Source organism: Andrographis paniculata, unplaced genomic scaffold, assembly GCF_009805555.1.
Source record: "Andrographis paniculata isolate CXL003 unplaced genomic scaffold, ASM980555v1 Contig15END, whole genome shotgun sequence".
Lineage (NCBI taxonomy): Eukaryota > Viridiplantae > Streptophyta > Magnoliopsida > Lamiales > Acanthaceae > Andrographis > Andrographis paniculata.
Window position 1 is genome coordinate 1,412,465 of NW_026137435.1, and position 19,900 is coordinate 1,432,364.

The following is a 19,900-nucleotide window of genomic DNA, read 5'->3' on the forward strand; positions in this document are numbered from 1 at the left end:
CTCTATCCATTTTACTATTTTAGTCTGTCCATCGCAAATGTATTCATTTCCTTTTTTTTTTTAGTAAATGTATCTTCTGCTAAAATATAAAATTATCCGACCCTTTATATAATATTACACAAATATCATCAAATAACACCACTTAATATCATAAATATTGAGGAATATAATAGTCTTTATGTATATCAATTGTACCACATATCAATATAATAATTGTATTCAGACTTACTTTATATCAATATAATAGTACTTGCTAGATATAAAAATCAGCATATTTAGACTTACTTTATATATTGTGTGTTTAATTAGGCTTTGGATTTTTACTAACAAAATTTTAAATTTTAACAGTTGTTTAGTGTGATAAAATAAGTAGGTATTTTTAAAATTTTAAATCATTTTTTTATTATTATTTATTCCGTATGATTTTAGATAAAATAAAAAATATATACATTCTTCATCCGGCTCCAAGGATTACATTTTTTTTATTTTTTAATATTAATTATTATATCAAAATATAATAGAAATCAAAAGAAAGTAACAAAAATATTTTTACTATTGTCTTATAATATTAATATAATGACATTTATACAACAAATTATACAAATATAAAAATATTTTTAATATTAAATACGACAAAACGTAAAAGGTAAATATTATCCTTAGAGACGGATGAAAAAAATATTTTTTTTTCACATAATATGATATCAAACTACTATTCAAATTAAAATCCAAATAATCATTACAATTTCAGAGCAAAATATGCCCTTGCTTGTGGTGCTTTGGATTTGATATTGTATAGCAAAATTTTAATTTTAAATTAAATTTATTATAATATAATAAATGAAAATTTAATATTTGATTTAATATTTTTTAAAAAAGATATATAATAGTTGAAGATAATAGAAACCCCCACAAACAAACAAGTATTTGTGAAATATTTGGAATATAATATTAAAAATATTTTTTTAATTTAATATTTTTTAAAAATGGAATATGAATAATAAAAATATTATAAACCACCAAGCGAACCCAACCTTTGAAATATTTGAATAGTACGTATGTTTGAATTAGTATAGTGAATAAATAGTAATTAAAATTAATTTTAGAATTTTTTACAAGAAAATGAAAAGTAAGGAAATATAAATATTTTTATTTATATATTTATTTTAAATTTTAAATTTTTTATAATGTTTCGTTATTTACTTTACTTCTTTATTAGTCTTATATACATGTAGATAAAAATAAGAGAAATAAAATTTAATTTGCAATAATACTTGTGTTTATTATTTAAATAAAAAATTAGACTATTTATTTTGTATTATTTAAAAATATATATATTATTTCACTCTATAAAAATTACATCAAAATACTATTTAAATAAAAAAATTAAATCACCATATCAATTTCAAATCAAAACCAAACTAACTCATGTGTATGCTTTTTAGATTAATTAATATTATAATTTATAATTATTATTTGATAAATCGAGTCATGCCTAACCCGGAATGATTTGCACAAGCACAATCCTTATTTTCAATCGGACTGCCGATACGAAAAATATTTCATGCCTAATTTTTAGGTTCAAATTCTCATTTTTTGTGTTGTGTTTCAAATTTTCGGATCATATTTATTTTTATCGCTCTAAATGTAACCAACAAATATTTTATAAAGTCATTATAAGGACTCAAACAACTTCACCCGGCTTTAATGTGTGATAGATTTTGATTTTACTATTCTAATTTTTTATCTTTAAATATATTAAATCAAATACTTATTTTTTTTCTTATTATATTTATTAAAGTTTAATTTTACATTAAAAACATTGCATCGCGACATATTTATATCATACATGACAACTATTTCAATTCAAATTTTTACTATGCAAACCTAAATTCAAAATCCAATCCCCACAAACAAACACACCCTAAGAATTTTGTAAGAGCTGGTTTGGTTCTTCACAAAAATAATTTATTGTAATGTTGGGTAAATAGTACAATTACTAAAATAGATAGATTGTTAAGGAACGGAGAAAGTATACATAAGTATAATTTTAATATAAAAAGTAAAATTTTTAAATTTAAACATGTGAATTGTCCTCCCAATTCATGTCTATTAGTATTTTATTTTACTTTTTATTTAATTATTTTAAATTTATAATAATTTATAATATTTTTAATTATAAATATATTATATAAAAAATACAAGTTTTGTTCTTCTAAATGATTTCTTTTACTGATATAATTTCTATGGAATATAATATAAATTATATTTTCTCACAAAAATCAACTTGGAATTGTATACTAATCATCAAAATTTTTTATTTAATATCTACTTTTTCTTTTTTATATTATACTAAAGATTAATTTTACATTCAAAATATCACACAAAACCTATTTATATCACATCATACAATTATTCCAATTCAAAAATTTTACTATTCAAATCCCAACTTAAAATCCAAACCGCCAAACAAATAAATACTAAATATAATTTTTTATATTACAATCTTCTATATCTAAGATAATATATATATTATATATTTCAAACTAAAATACTAAACAAACACACCTACAATTTTTTATCTAAAATATTAACCCTACACTATCTTTTTTCTTTTTTCTTTTCCTCCATTCTTTTTTGTATCACCCTACTATATTGTCAAGGGATATTGAAATTGATAAGATGACATGAATCGATGAAGTGAACTGATGAACATGTTTTTCAAAAAACACTTTTGGTTCAAATAAAACATGATGATTCATTTTATAATTTCAAATAGGATGAATCGGATTGTTAAAAAAAACTGGACAATTTTGCCCTCCCGGAGTCTCCTAGTTGGTTCCGTCACTATATACATATTTTAACAAAACAACACATCAATACTAATTTTTAAAAGTTTTCAATTTTTTTTTTCCAAAACTCAAAGAGTCTCTCTTAGCAATTTTCAACCATGGAAAAGAAACCACCTTATTAAAGCATATTTGGCTTGCAACAATGGTACACAAAACTTACAGAGCCATATTTGAATTGTAATATATTTTTATGCCTTAAAAAAGAAATATTATCTCCGTTCCATAACTATGTATCCATTTACTTTTTGTATGGAGTTTTAGAAATATTAGTATTATATTGAGATATAGTAGGAATAAAGTAGAAATGACTAAAATGACATTATTAGTATTGCGTGATATAAAGCTAATAGTATTTGTGTAATATATTGGAAGTTGTAAGTGTATTTGTAATATTAGGTAGATACAAAAAAAAGGATACATTTACTAAAAAAGGAAATGGATACTTTGTCATGGACATACTAAAATGGAAAAATGGATACTTTGTTATGGAATAGAGGGAATATTAGTTAACTCACAATCAACTAATAGCAGCCACACAAAATACATAATATTCTCCTAAGCAAGTAAATTCATTCCTATCGATCGATCGATCATCATTATCGTACGTCTACTCAAATCTTCCAGCAAAATATATGTCTAAACTAGTATCTTAGCAAGTTTCCTTACTTCCTTTCATCAATAATCAATCAATCAATCAATTGAGCATCGGAAAGCAAGTGGAAGACACAAAACCAAACATAACACGAGAGAACAATGCACTTAACATAATAGATTATGAGAGTCTGCTTGTAGAAAACATTAATTCATACCTTAAAAAAAAAAAAAAACAGCCGTGCGAGAACTACTACGGCTATCCTTCCTAATACTACCGACTTAAGAGGATGTGAGAGGGGAGGGCTTCAAGACCCGTGAGGTCGTCTTGGAGAAGCTCATTCTCCAGCTGACGACTGGTAGCTTTCATTACACTCTGCAATAGGAAAACACAAAAGGGCTCTCGATTGAAATGTATATTGTAGTATAAGCTACGAGTGATTTGAAAAACGTACGTTGAAATCCATGTAAGAAGCATGCATGGCAAGCCATTGATGATCCATTAGCTTAAATGCGATGCAATACAGAAGGTCAAATGCCGACTCATTTTCTGTAGAGAAAAAAGGGAATCCATTAAATAATTACAATGAAAATATAGACACCTAGTAGGTGTATTTGGTTGGGAGATTTTTACCCATATTTTACTATCTATTATTTTTTTTCTCCAGAAATATCAAATTAAATACCTAGGGTGCATTTGTTTTGTGAAATAGTTGATATGAAATTTTTTTTATGTGAGATAGAGGAAATTGTATAGAGAGTATAAAAATGATAAATGTGTGTAGTGTATTAATTTTTTGGGAAAACATGTGAAGAAAAAAAATAGAAAGAGCAAACCCATATTTTTTACTTTTTTATATTATACTACTTTCATCTCACATATGGTGAAACATTTGATTTCCGTCACGAGAATTTAGGTGGGTAATATTTAAATAAAATAAATTAGAAATTAGGTAACATGACGAGAAAAAAATCTATATTTTTTCTTTTAATTTGAGTGATGTGATTATTTCATATTTTGATAATATTGCAGTATGTGAAAAAAAGCTAAGATGGAAAATATAATGTAAGAAATGGTGGACGGAGGGAGTACTAATTATCCAATTTACTTTCAAAATATCGCGTCAAATATATTTATATCACATTATATAACTATTCAAATTCATTGTTTTACTATTCAAAACTCAAACTCAAAATTCAAATATTCAACCAAACACACCTTTTTGAACATAGAAAGTGCAGTTATACCTGTAAGAAACTTCAAAAAGGTTGCTCCAACAAGCGTTCTCGGCTTCACTGCAAATATTGACAGGATATGAGAATGGGAATAATTTTTCACACGTCCCTACTAAGTAAAATGATCCAAAAAAATAATTACAAAAAATACATTCAATGCATTTTAGCAATATTCATTTGGGACAATTACAAGGCCAAACATCAAAATAGAGTAATATAGACATAATAACAACATCTACAAAACATACGAAAAAATCACCTGCTTCAAGATCAAGCATCTGAATAAGCATGAATGTGATGTTGACACCAGCTACAGCAAATGGGTATTCCCACAATGCTCGGTCACCTTCCTTCTTCCGAAGAAGATCGTGAAAAGATTTCTGTGAAATAACAATTGGTAGTATCATTTAACAAGAGAAAAGTACATACAAATACAGAACAAACAAAAGAATAAAAACATATAAAACACATTTACAAAGGAACAGAAGAAAACGAGCAAGTGCATTACTGCATTCAAGTATGTCATTTTGGCAATTTAACGTACGATATTGAGCAACTGCTGCACTTATAAGTAGAATAGTTTCAATGCATTGTTGGATATGTCACAAGCAACTTCTTCCTTTCTATTGACATGAATAAAAAGCAAAAAGTACATATACCGGGAAGTTCTTAGCGAAGTATAACAAATTTTCCAACGATATGAAACCACCGCCCCTGAAACATTACAAGTCCATAATTTAAAGACCAAAAGAAATTATGGGGGGCTAAAAGTTAAGCTAATTTAATGAAATGAGTCAGCATAAAAATATGGAGCATGATAGTGCACCTAAAATCTGTGGAAGGATCTTTTCCTTGCCAACCCATTTCCTTCCATTGCTCAGATATTAAACCACAGAATTCTTGATCAGGAAAGGAAGCCCGCCACAACAACCTTAGAGCTTCCTGTAAAGAAAAAACAAAAGGTCGTGAGTTATGAGAAATAGAAGTTGATACTAAAAATGGGATTCCATATGCTATTGGCACAAAATCAATGTCAAGCAGCTTCATTAGCTATACCTGATGATCGGGAATAGAACTATCGTAGGAAATATCTATCCGACTCTGTAGCTTCTGAAGGCATTCTTCCTGATAGATAACAAATTTAAACATAAACACATTAAGATCTAAAACCATGTGCAAAATGGGGGGAAACCGGTGTGTGTGTGTGGTCATTACTGTAAATGCAAGCTATCAATATGGAATTATATGATTTATCCCTGTTGCTTAAGTAAATATGTCCATGTTGCTGGAACATGCAACAATATATATATATATATACATGAAATCTAAATTCTATAATCATCGGGTTAGCCCATCTGAATCCTAAATAATGTGCGCATCATTTATCAGACAGATGATTGTTTATGGAATTTTTCCAAAAATGTACTATACATCAAACATTTTTTCCCAAAAATATTTATTTTTATATTATACTAAAAATTAATATTACGTTCAAAAACACCATCAAACTTCTATGTATATCACATCATATAATTATTCCAATTCAAAATTTTTACTCTTCAAATTTCAATTCAAAATTAAAACCATCAAACAAACACACACTAAATCCCAAGTTAATTAAAAAGTATCAAATTAAATATGTGTAATGCCTGTGGGATTACTTGCTGATAATCTGGCATTTGAACAATGAAAGCAAACAAGCATAGGAAACAAAAGAATCACATGAATTCAACCAAGTAGCGTTTCACTTTCACCTGTGCAGCTGTCAAATCAAATGATGGGCGAGCATCATTGTCTGTCCTTTGAGCACAAACACATGAAAGTCCTCTGCCTAGCCAAGCAGCAGATCCTGCCACAACCTCCACTGTAATCAAAGAAAAGAACAAAAATTGACAAAATTATACAGGAAAGGGCCGCAGCATCAACATTGTGATTTCTATAATAAACAAAGATTAAAAAGCTTGTAAAATAATAATAATAATAATAATAATAATAATAAAGATAATTGACTTCTTGTGTAGTCTACATATGAGTAACCTAAATTTGGAAAAAGAACAAGAAAATTTAACGCCCCAATAAATCACTAAAATAGAGAGAAATCGAAAACGATGCAAAATTTGAGAATGGGGGAAATATGAAAGAAACAGGTATTTTGCAATTGACAGAAACAGAATACGAATTAAGGGAAAAAAGAGAATTGTATATCAAATCAATACGAAGAACACGGAGCAAAAATATTGCACAAGAATTTAGGAACAATAAAACAAAAACTAACCACAAATTGCAACGCAAGCCATCAACCAATTAACGTAAATAGACACTCATAAGGAACCACTTGAACATTCACTGTACTCGTTTATACCGAATTGAATAAACACCAAAAATAGTTAAAATTACGAGATATAGTTACGTAAAAAGGTCAACAATAGAAAAGATAGATAGAGAGAATGTGGAAAATACAAAGACAACGGATAGGCCAGAAAAAAGTAAAAAAGAAAAAGGAATATACCAGAGGTAGAATGGCATGCGGTTCCTCGATCAAGCCCCTGCGAAATTCGCCTCACTGCAACGAAGGTTCCTTCTCTATCATCCATTCCTTTGCTGCTGCTACGTCTCCAGTTTTGAATCCCTCCTATCCGAGGTGAAAACAACGGTATATTCCTCACCTGCTTTCCGATTTAAATTCACTAGCCGAAAATTGAGCACGAATCCAAATCTCAAGTAACCGGAACTGAAATGTGGAAGAAAAATTACATAAAAAAAAACATAAATCAAAACTATTATTTTAAAATTAACCGAGAGATTTCTTCACCGGAGCTTCAAGATCCTCCATACATCTCATCCAATCACAAAAAAATAGAAATCAAAATAATAAACAAGAAACAAGAACAAAATCTCGGAAATCACCCTTGCTTCTAACTAACTTCATCTACCTCCGTCTATACATGCACATTACATCTATAGCGACGGCAACATTAAGATTGAATATGGACTGATATTGATTGTTGGAACATTCTACATGGAATGAGAGCATCAGAGAGAGGTTTCTGAATCAATTGATTGGAAGAAAACTCCTCCTACGAATTGAAAATCTTCTGTTCATCTGTGTAAAAATGTTTTATCTTTTCAACGACTAATGATTCGTCAATTCGTCTTCTACTTTCTCTCTCTCATATGATTAAAATCGTATTTTGTAGTCTATCGAATCTCATTTACAGGATATTATGTTCGCTCCGAGTTTACTAATGTGATAGCGACTTGCGAATTTTTAAGTCATAAAAAAAAAATAGTATTTTTTCATTAAAAAAAATTAAAATATATTAATAAAAAATTATTACATAATAAAAATAATTATGAATTAAAATTAAAATAATTAAATAATTAAATTAAAATTATAAAAATTATAAAATTTAATTAAAATGTATAATTATGTAAGACAAAAATGAAAAAAAAAATTTATATAAAATAAAAAAAGTATTAAATAAATATAATATATATTAATACAATAAATATAATTACAGTCTGCTTTGAGCATGGCCCAAAATTCTTTAGGCCCTTAAGGGCCCTTTTTATATAAATAATAATAATAATAATGTATATATGCAATAATATTATAAATATATGTATAATAGTAAAATATTTATTTTAAAATTTTATTTGATTGTATTTTAATTTAAATATTTTGATATAATATTTTATTAGAACTAGTAATATTTATTTTTATTTTAAAATAGAATCAAACAAACTGAAAGAATTATTTTAAATAATTTAAAACTATTATTTTTATATTATTAATATATAAATAAATTAAATAAGGTCCATTTTTATTTTTCTCCTGGCCCATCATAATCTAGAAATCGGTATATAATTAATAATTTTAATATAAAATATTAATTTTTATATTATTAATACAATTTTATATATCTAATATGAAAAAAAAAACTATTAAAAATATTGAAATTAGTATGTTTGTTTTGTAAAATAGTACAAAAAAATATTTTTTAATATCAAACAATTTTTTTATTATTATTATTATTTTTGTCTCTCAATCAAAAATATTTTATTTCAATTATAATAAAGATAATTATATTCAAATATTTAAATACTTCTCATTTTTACAAAATTATTATTTTTTTTAAAGGTAAAAATATTAAAATTATCTTATACATTTTCGCTAGTCAATAAAATATTACTCCCTCTATCCCATAACAAAATATTTATTTTTTCATTTTAGTTTGTCCCATAATAAAGTATCCATTTCCTTTTTTTAAGTAACTGTACTATCTATCTAACATTACAAATACCCTTGCAACTTACAATATACTACACAAATGTCGTTACCTTTATATCATACATACTAATAATGTTATTTTAATCATTTCTATTTTATTCTTACTATATCTCAATATAAGACTAATATTTCTAAAACAACATAGAAAAAACAAATATATATTTACTTATGGGACGGACGAAGTATTATTTTTTAATCTAATTAAAAATCAATGGTATATTGAATTACGAAAAAAATAAATATTTTATAAGAACAAATTGTTTAATTTTATAGAGATTTATGATAATTTAATAGTAAAAAAATAATAATAATTTTCATGTAAAAAAAACCCTTAGTTATACTAAACTAATTGTGATTTAATATATTTTTAATATTGTTTTGTGAATTCAATATAATCCGTAGTCCCACTAGAAAATATATAGTTATACAATTATTTTTTAAGGATAAATTATTTTTTTAGTCCCATAGATGTATTTTTTTATCATTTTAGTCCCGTAAGTAAAGTCTGTCGCAAACTAGTTTCGTAAGTGAAAAATTTTAACTATTTTAGTCCTTCGACGCCGAAGACGTCCGCGTGGTTCGCCGGAGGCCAAGCGCGATTTTATTTTATTTATTTTCATTTTTTTTAAAATTTATTTTTAGTTTTATTTGTTTTTTTTTTTAATTATTTTGTCCAATTGAAAAAAAAAAAGAAAAAAATAAAATCTACGTGTCCGCCAGGTGTCGCTGACCCGGCGGACACATGGCTTCCGGCGAAGCACGTGGGCGTTCCCGGTGCCGGATGACTAAAACAACGAAAATTTTTCACTTATGAGATTAATTTGCGATAGGTTCTATTTACGGGATTAAAATGATAAGGGGTTCAGTTATGAGACTAAGAAAAACAGTTTACCCTATTTTTTATTATTGTATTTGACATTAAAAATATTTTTATATTTATCTAATTTATTATAAATTTGTCCTTATATTTGTATTATAAGATACTAACAAAATATTTTTTTATTTGTATATTTATTTTTACTATATTTTAATTTAATAATTAATATTAAAATAAAATCATAAAAAACAAAACTACTTTTCTGACTTAACCACTACCAAAAAAAATTTGTTGCAAAATCTGCCCTGTAAAATTAAAAATATTATATATAATTAATAATTAAAATTAAAATTTCAAACATTGTTAAAGAAACCCTTGAGCCGCCCCTCCTCCAATTCTCCTCTATTTACTTTTTCTTTTTTCTTCTTCGCTACAAGAAAATTGTTAATTAGTACTGATGTTTGAGAAGAAAATTAAAGTAGTTATTTAAGGGTGTGTTTGTTTGGGTTCTGGATTTTGAGTTGAGATTTGAATAGTAAAAATTTTGAATTTAAATAGTTGTATCATGTGACATAAATAGGTGTTGATGTGATGTTTTAAATGTAAAATTGATTATTAGTATAATATAAAAAATGAAAAATAAGTGTTTAATTTGATATCTTTGGAAGAAAAAAACGGGATGAACAGTGAATTCAAAATCCAATCCCCCAAACAAACACACCTTAATTATATTAATATTACTTCAAAAATTAAGTTTACATGAAATTATCGTTGACGTTACTATTTTAGGGTTTTAAATTGAAATTAACATTATTCATCCGGCCATCTTTTAATATTACTCCAATCACCGAACAAATCATCACTTTCTTATAAGCATTTATTATCATTTATTGTTCAATTGAGAATGAATTAGATGAGATAATGACTTGAGTTTGGCTTGGGTTTTGATTTGGGCTTGGAATTTGGTATATATATATATAGTCAAGATTGAGCCTTGAGCGTCGAGCTTCATGGCCGAGCCCAATAAAAAAAGTTTCAATTATTTTAAATTTTATTTTATGTAATTAATTAATTTTGACTATTTCAATTTTTAATCGAAAAAAATTATAAATAAAAAATTCTGCTCTTGACTCTCTCTTTTTCATTTCCTTTTAATTTTTCCTCCAAAAACTTCTACCGTTTCTTAGTTCATTATGGGATTATAGGAGATCGCTTGACGCGAAATTCGAATCTTCTTAATCAGATCTGTTATCTGATTTTGAAATTGAAGTATCTCGATTTTCAATATTACATATTTACTAACACTTTCATCGATCCAAGGTGGGAAGATAATCCTCCCCACCAAATATTGGGTGCGTTTATTTGTGGAATTTTGATTTTGGGTTTTGGTTTTAAATAGTAAAATTTTAAATTAAAATAGTTGTTTGATGTGATATAAAATATGCATTGACGTGGTATTTTGAATGTAAAATTGAGTTTATATAATAAATGAAAAATATGTGTTTTGATTCGATATTTTTGGAGATAAAAATATTTGGAATAGTATAACCAAAATCAAAATTGCGCAAACAAACACACAATTGTTGTCCAGAAAGAATGGGTAAAAGGAAAAAATAAAAATGAGATGAGTAAAGGGAAAATAAAAACTCACCGGAAATTTCTAGCCGTTGGCGGCGGCGGCGGACTTTGCCTTCGGGAGAAAGGTGGCGGCGTAAAATGAAGTGGGGGATGGGGAAGGCGTGGGTAGGGTGGGTTTATTTATGTATTTATAATTAAATTTATATAATATATTCATTTCTTTTTTCAATTTTGTTTTTATTCTATAAATATTGTTTTAATAAGGGTGTGTTTGTTTGAGGTTTTGGATTTTGAGTTAATATTTGAATAATAAAATTTTTAAATTAAAATAGTTGTATTATGTGACATAAATAAGTGTTGATGCGATATTTGAATGTGAAATTAATTTTTTAATACTCATTCCGTCCCAATACAATACTCTTGTTAACAATTTTTGTCAGTAAAAAAACAATCGTCTCATTTCCATAAATATTCCTTACCATAAAATTATTCATATTTTTTATTATTATTACACAAATATTACTACTTTTTACACTAATATACTTATAAGGGCAAAAAAATAATTTATTCATACTTCTTATCTATCGTCAATATAATATTAATATTTCTTAAAATCTAGTGTCCAACTCAAATAAGATCATAGTTTTTCGAACGAAAAAAATATAATATAAAAATAAAAAATAAATATTTGATTTGATGTTTGTTAAAAATATATATATATATATATATGAATATTTAAACTCCTTCTATATCTTCAAAACAAACACACCCTAAAAATATCACATCAATTATTTTATCGCTATTATAAATTAATTATTACACTAATATATATAAATCACATTAATAATATTATTTTTTAAAAAATTTTACACTAAATACTTATTTTATTTTTTTATTATTCTATCATATTGAATATCTAACTATTTGTTATTTCAAATTTGTCCCAATACAAAAAATTTGTTTAAAAAGGCCTTTTCACCTAAAGTTTTTATATGAATTGATTTTTTAAGTGTGGTATGAAAAATTGTGTCAAAAATATAAAATATAATTATTTTAAATTGAATATTTTTACTTTTTATTTTTTATAATGAGTATTGTATTTTTATTTATTTTTTACTTTTGGACTTTTATAAAACATACTCCTCCGTACCAGATACCATGTCCACGTTTTCTTTTCTTTCCGTCCCACATACCATATCACTTTCTTTTTTGGGAAAATGATTACACACTTTAATCTCATTTTAAATTTTTTATTTTTAATTTTAATTAAACTAATTATTTATCTTAATCTTAATTTATAATTATTTATATTTTAAGATAATTATTTTCACTAATATATTCTTAATTATCTACTAATTACACCCCTTCTAAAATACCGTGTCTGCAGTGTAGCAGACACGATAGCTGGGACGGAGGGAGTACTTTGTATTGTTTATTATTATTTTTGAAAAATTACAATTGAAAAATAATATTCGGTAAACAAAGCCTTTATGAACTGATTTAATTTAATTTAATTTAATTTGTAATGTTTGAAGTATATATATATATATATATATAAGTGTTACATAAAATAATTACAATGATTGTTGTATTTGTAAAGGATTGGGACTTTCTCCTCACACGAGAATTCCCACATGGAATGTTGGGTAGGCATCCATGGACCATTCCATTCAATTTTTTTCTGCTTTTCTAATTAGAAATTCGATTTTATTTATATATTCCCTCCGTCAACTCATAAAGTATACAATTATTTTTGGTGCGGTGTTTAAAAAATAGCAGTATTTTAATTATAGTGGGTAGTTAAAAGTAGTGTAATGACATTTTTGCCCTTGTTTTTTTTTTTTGTGTAAAAGTAAGGGTATTTGTGGAAAAAAATAAATTATTTAATGAAATATTTACTTTGTAATTGGATGTCCCAAAATAGAAATATGTATACTTTCTAGCTGGACGGAGGGAGTATTACTCACTCCGTTCCAATAAAATAGTCCTATTTATCATTTTTGTTCGTCTCAAAATAATAGTCTCGTTTCTATAAATAATCATATCACTATAAAATTACCCTTACTTTTTCATTATTATTACACAATTGCTACTATTTTTTACATTAATACACTCACAAAGGCAAAAAAGTCTTTTACCCATATTTTTTACCAACTACCAATATAATATTAATATTTCTTAAATCTCATGCTAAACACAATCCAAACTGTAATTTTGGGGCGGAAGAAATATTTAATTTAACCAAAATTTATATTATATTTACTTTTTATTTTTATTTAAAATATTATACTCCCTCCGTCTACCTTAAAGGTTTACATTTACTTTTTGCATGTTGCTCTTTAAATATTAATTATTATATCAAAATATAATATAAATTAAGTAAACAAGACAAAAATACTTCTATTAATGTCTTATAATACAAATATAATAATATTTGTATATAAACTTATACAAATACAATAATATTTTTAATGTTAAGTATAATGACACAAAAGATAAATGTAAACTTTTAAAGTGGACGAATGGAGTATTATGCATACTTTAAAATAGGGTTTGCTGTGATGTCAAAAGATGTGTTGGGTTTGTGATTTTTTTTATTATTATTATTTTGTGTGTGTTTTGTATTAGTATGTTTAGTTTAAATAGTAATTTAATGTAATATTTTATATAAAATATTAATATATTTTTATTGGAGTTAAATAGTAAAAAAAAAATTATTATTCAAATTCTTTTTTTCATTTGAGCTAAATAGTAAAAAAAAAATTATTATTCTTATTGGAGCTAAATAGTAATATATTTTGTGTGGTTTTTGCAAAAGAATTCTACTATTTAAATTCTCTTTTTTTTATAAAAAAAAAAATCAAATCAATCAAATATTTTTTTTATATTATATTACAAATTTATTTTACATTCAAAACATCACATCAACATTTATTTATATCACATCAAACAACTATTCAAATTCAATTTTTTACTATTCAAAAATTCAAAACCCAAAAACCAAAACAAACACACCCACAATACTTGCAAGGAGAACAAACTAGTTACCATTTTTAAAACAAAAAAAAAGGCATTGAATGCAAGATTTGTTTGGTTGTGTTATCTTTATTTTAATCAAAATATATTAAATATCTATTTAAAATACAATCAAACAAAATTATAATTATTTATATAAAAAAAATAAATATTGAGATGATATTTTTAGAGGAGAAAAAACAAATGAACAATGAAAATTTATGAAAAAAAAAAAAAAAAACTTGATTTTTATTTTTATTTTGTACTTTATAAATTTGATCTCTAATTTAACTTTTAGATTTGTCATTCATGTTCATTTTTTTACTTTTAGGTTTTTTGTATGTATGTGTTTTTTTATGTTAGGTTTGCGAAAGTATTAATAATTTAAAAAATAATACTTCCCCCCGTCCCTTAACAATCTATCCATTTTTTTATTTTGATCCGTTCTATAACAAAGTATTCATTTTTTTTTAGTAATTGTACTATCTACCTAACATTATAAGTACACCTCCAATTTATAATATATTACACAAATGTCATTACATTTATATCATACAATACTAATAAGATTAATTTAGTCATTTTACCTTTATATCATACAATACTAATAAGATTAATTTAGTTATTTTACCTTTATTTCTACTTTATCTTAATATAATACTAACATTTCTAAAACTCTGTGCAAAAAGTAAATGAATATATAAATATGAGATGAAAGGAGTAATTTATATTAAATTGTTATTTTTTTTATGAGTGAATAAATATATATATAGTCCATATATGTTGTGCTAATATATATTTATATATTTTAAAATAGTATTCATGGGGAATGGATCCACCTAAAAAAAATTAAGTGAACAAACCTGGAATATTTTGTTGGTAGTACGTGTCCTTTTGTTTGTTTAATGTTTTGATTTGATTTTTTTTTTAATATAAAATATAAATAATATAAAAATAAAATTTTATATTTAATATTAACTTTTTGTGAAAAATAAAATATATATTAAAAATCTTGTTATAAAGAAAACCGTGATATGAGACGTTGAGAGTTTGAACCCATGACCTCACGGTCACAAGTCCAACCCTTACACCAGCTGACCATCCTTTACAGAACTATATTATTATTATTATTATTATTATTATTAGTTGGATGAGTGTATGCTTTGTGTGTTTGTTGTTTATTTTAAATTAAAATTTTTATTATTTATGTTGCATGGTTGTTAATACAGTTTATTAATTTTTTTATAAAATATTATTTAAATTAAAATTCAAATCACTATACAATTTTCAAATCAAAACCAAAATATTTAAAAAAAAAAACAGTGATCGCATAATATAAATAAAAATTTAAAAGAACACACTACTTTGGAATTAGTTGTATATATATATATATTTGGAATGTTTTCTTTGGTTGTAATTTAAAATTGATCAGAAATAGGATGCTGATTTAAATTTTTGTTTAAATAGTATTAAACGTAATATTTTATGAGTGAAAAATAATATATTTTTATTGAAATTGTGCATAATAAATAGAACCCACTCCGCTCGGGATGAAAGTATTCCTATGAAAATTTTATAGTATATTAAAAATAATAGTAGTTTATTAGTCAGTAAAAGTGTGTAAGAAATTTTGACATTTTTATCATTTGACTTTATGTATAAAATAATTATATACGTAATGGTATGTTTATAATTTAAGTAAAAGTTAAAAGCATTTTTTATACTATTACTGTACAATTATTTTTATTAAAATAAGAAATAAATATTTTTGAATGAGACTAAAAAAATAATAAAAACAATAATTTGAATTGTGATGTATTAATATAAATTTAAAATTATAAATAAATAAATAAATAAAATTATAGATTTATTATTTTTATTATTATTATTAAAACTTGAAAAGGACAGATGGGGGATGGCCTACACAAGCATGGGTTTGCTTGTGCTCTAAAGTTTGTGGATTATTTCTTTATTAACTTTTTGCCTTTGCATAATTACATCCATGCATGCCTTTTCAAATAAAAATAAAATAAAAGAATTCGTGCATTTTTTTAATGCTTTGGTTTTGATTCGAGGTTTCAAAATAAAAAAAAATAAAAAATAAAAAATACTTTATTCATCTCACTTGAAAATATATTTTTTTATATGGTATGTTTCACTCAAAAATATTTATTTTATATTGTAATAAAAGTAATTATATATTAATACTAAAATATTTTTAATTTTTACATAAATTACATATATACAATTACATATACATTAAATTTATATATAATATACAAAAAAATAAAAATATCAAATCATCTTATATATTTACACTGATCAGTAAAATATTATTATTTTCGTCGGGTTCTAAGGGTCCGATTTACTCTTTGTGTATTGATATTTGAATATAATTATTATATCAAAAAGTAATACAAATTAAGAAAAATTTACAAAAATACTTCTGTTAGTGTCTTATAATACTAATAGAAGAATATTTATACAAAAAATTATACAAATATAATGATATTTTTAATGTTAAGTACAGTGACGCAAAAAATAAATTGGGTGTGTTTGTTTGGAGGTTTGAATTTTGAGTTGTGATTTGAATAGTAAAAATTTTGAATTTGAATAGTTGTATGATGTGATATAAATAGGTATTGATGTGATATTTTGAATATAAAATTAATTTTTAATATAATATAAAAAATGAAAAATAAATTTTTGACTTGATATTTTTTGAGAAAACAAATAAGATGAATAATATATTTAAAATCCACTCCCGGAAACAATCACAATAAATGGAGGGAGTATTTCAAGTTAATTTTTGTTTTAATAATGTAAAGAGTATGATTATTTTAATGAAATACGTCTATATATGCAATCATACACAAAAATAAGAAGAAATAATAATAATAATAATAATAATAATAATACATGAAAAAGAAAAAGAATTAGGTAAAGTAGAGTTAGCTTTAAATTTGGGGGTGTTATGAGTTTCATGTGGTCTTTATTTGTCATCGTGGTCCCAAATCCCAAATACTACTTTAGTATTATGGTAATACTCCCTCAGTCCATTTACGGAGGTTATATTTACTTTTGACGCGGTGTTTAAGAAATAATAGTATTTTAATTATAGTGAGTAGTTAAAAATAGTGTAATGATATTTTTGCTCTTACTTTTTTTGTGTAAAAGTAATGATGTGATGTAAAAAGGTATTTGTAGAAAAAAGTAGGGTATTTAATGAAATGTAAACTTTGTAATTGGACGTCCCAAAATAGAAACATGTAAACTTTGTAAGCAGACGGAGGGAGTATAATATATAAATAATCGAAATATTAATACTCTCCCCGTCTCATATCTATATATCAATCTGTTATTTGTACGGAGTTTTAGAAATATTAGTATTATATTGAGATAAAGTAGAAATAAAGGTAAAAAGACTAAATTAATCTTATTAGTATTGTATAATATATAGGTAATGATATTTGTGTAATATATTGTAAATTGAAAGAGTATTTGTAATGTTAGGTAGATAATACAATTACTAAAAAAAAAATAGATGCTTTGTTATGAGACGGACCAAAATGAAAAAATAGATAGATTATTAAGGGACGAAGAAAATATAATATATAAATAATTGAAGTATTCTCTCCGTTCTAGTTAAAGTGTAACATTACTGTAAGAGCGCAGAAGTCAAAAGTAGAAGCAAAGTCAAAATCACAAGTAGTTCGATTTTGTATTTAAATAAATCATTATAAAAATAGTTCTTCATAAAAAAAACTGTTTTGATATAATAGAGTTAATGTACTTTTAAATTGTTAAAATTACTCAAAATAACATGTTAATATAATTGTATTTGTCTATAAAAATTACATATATAATTTTTTAATTATATTTTAATATTTTAAATAAAAGTATAGAAAATATATTTTTAAGATTTAATTATTATTTTTTAAAAAAAATTAAATTTTAAAGAAAATATATAAATTAAAAATAAAATTACAATATAATAGGATTCTTAAATTATTCATATTTTCCAATTTTTCAATTTATTTTAAAATTTTATAACTTATATTTAATAATGTTAATACAATTTAAAAAATTATATACTTCTATCTAAATTTGGTATCTCAAGTACAAGTTTAAATTTAAATTGGAGTAAAATATACAAATTAATAATAATAATAATATAATTATATTTTTTAATTTTTTAAAATATAATATTAAAATAAATTATTTTCATAATATATTATTATTATTATTAAAAAAGATAAAATAGTAAAATCTCGTTTAGATTGGTTTTTATAAAGTGTTTTTGGCTTCTGCTTATAAAGAAACATTTATTTATATTTGTATTAGTTTCTCTTCAAAAGCATAAACAACTTTTAGGCTCCAAAAGTATTTTTTTGAGCTTTTGGAAAAAGCAGAAACAATTTTATTATCTAAATTACAATTTTAATAATAATAATAATAATAATAATAATAATAAATAAATAAATAAAAAATAAAAATAAAAATAAAAATAATTCATTTATATAAAATTTAAATACAATAGTATTTTAATTATTAATTTATATACTCCCTCCGTCCCATATAACATGGGCGTATTACTGTGTAATTTAGGTAAAGTATAATTAGTAAATAATTAAAAAGTGTATTAGTAAAAATAATTATAGATTAAGATTAAGATAAGTAAATAGTTTAATTAAAATTAAGAAAATTATAAAATTTAAAATTTAAAATGCGATTAAAGTGTATAATTATATTTCAAAAAATAGAAAGGACAAGTTATGTGGGACGGACAAAAATAGAAAATAGGGACAAATGATGTGGGACGGAGGGAGTATTTTATTTTAATTGTAGATAATTTAATATTTTTAAATATAATTTATAACGTTAAAATAATTTGTAAAATAATATTATTTAAATTTAATTATATTTTTAATTTTCATATTATAAAATATAAAAAAGTACAAATATAATTTATACATAAAATTTAATAAATATATTTTAAATTAGTTTAGATAGTTAAAATTTTTAAATATAATTTATAAAATTCTAAATAAATTAAATTTTTTTAATAAACAATATACTATTACATTACTATGTGGTAATTTTAACAATTTAAAAATACTTTCAACTTTATTATATCCGAACAGTTTTAGAACTGTTTTTATAATTATTTATCCAAAACATAAAATCGAACTGTTTATACTTTGGCTTCGACTTCGACTTCTACTTATGTTTTAAACAAATCCAAATAGACCCTAATTTTTGTTGAAAAATGTTTCTACTATTCTCAATGCAAATACGCAGAGTGTTTTTTTTAAAAGTATAAGCCAATTCAAACGGTACTTAAATATGAGAATTTAAGTAAAATATAATATGTAAATAATTGAGAAATATACTAGTAAAAATAATTATAAATTAAAATTAAAATAATAAGATAACTTAATTAAGATTAAAAAATTATAAATTATACTAAAATTTAAAATGTGATTAAAAAATGACAAATGATGTAGGCATTCTCGAGCA

At 23.8% G+C, this 19,900-nt stretch overlaps 1 protein-coding gene across 8 annotated transcripts; it reads right to left on the reverse strand.

Moving 5' to 3' along the window:
- Window positions 1–3,355: 3,355 nt before the first annotated feature.
- On the reverse strand, window positions 3,356–11,520 carry LOC127262165 (uncharacterized). 8 transcript variants are annotated; one of them, XM_051290732.1, is made up of 11 exons: window positions 11,439–11,518; window positions 10,147–10,217; window positions 7,189–7,410; window positions 6,434–6,543; window positions 5,736–5,804; window positions 5,506–5,621; window positions 5,339–5,393; window positions 4,939–5,059; window positions 4,692–4,739; window positions 3,899–3,993; window positions 3,360–3,819 (listed from the first exon to the last, which is right to left on the reverse strand). In XM_051290732.1, the coding sequence occupies exons 3-11, from the start codon at window positions 7,271–7,273 to the stop codon at window positions 3,718–3,720; spliced, it is 801 nt and encodes a 266-aa protein (XP_051146689.1). In that variant the 5' UTR covers window positions 7,274–7,410; window positions 10,147–10,217; window positions 11,439–11,518; the 3' UTR covers window positions 3,360–3,717. The 8 variants fall into 8 exon arrangements, with proteins under 8 accessions (XP_051146726.1, XP_051146666.1, XP_051146689.1 ...); XM_051290751.1 differs by having other exon boundaries at window positions 7,189–7,345; window positions 11,439–11,517; XM_051290769.1 differs by lacking the exons at window positions 10,147–10,217; window positions 11,439–11,518 and adding an exon at window positions 7,613–7,995 and having other exon boundaries at window positions 3,356–3,819; window positions 6,434–6,528.
- Window positions 11,521–19,900: the final 8,380 nt, after the last annotated feature.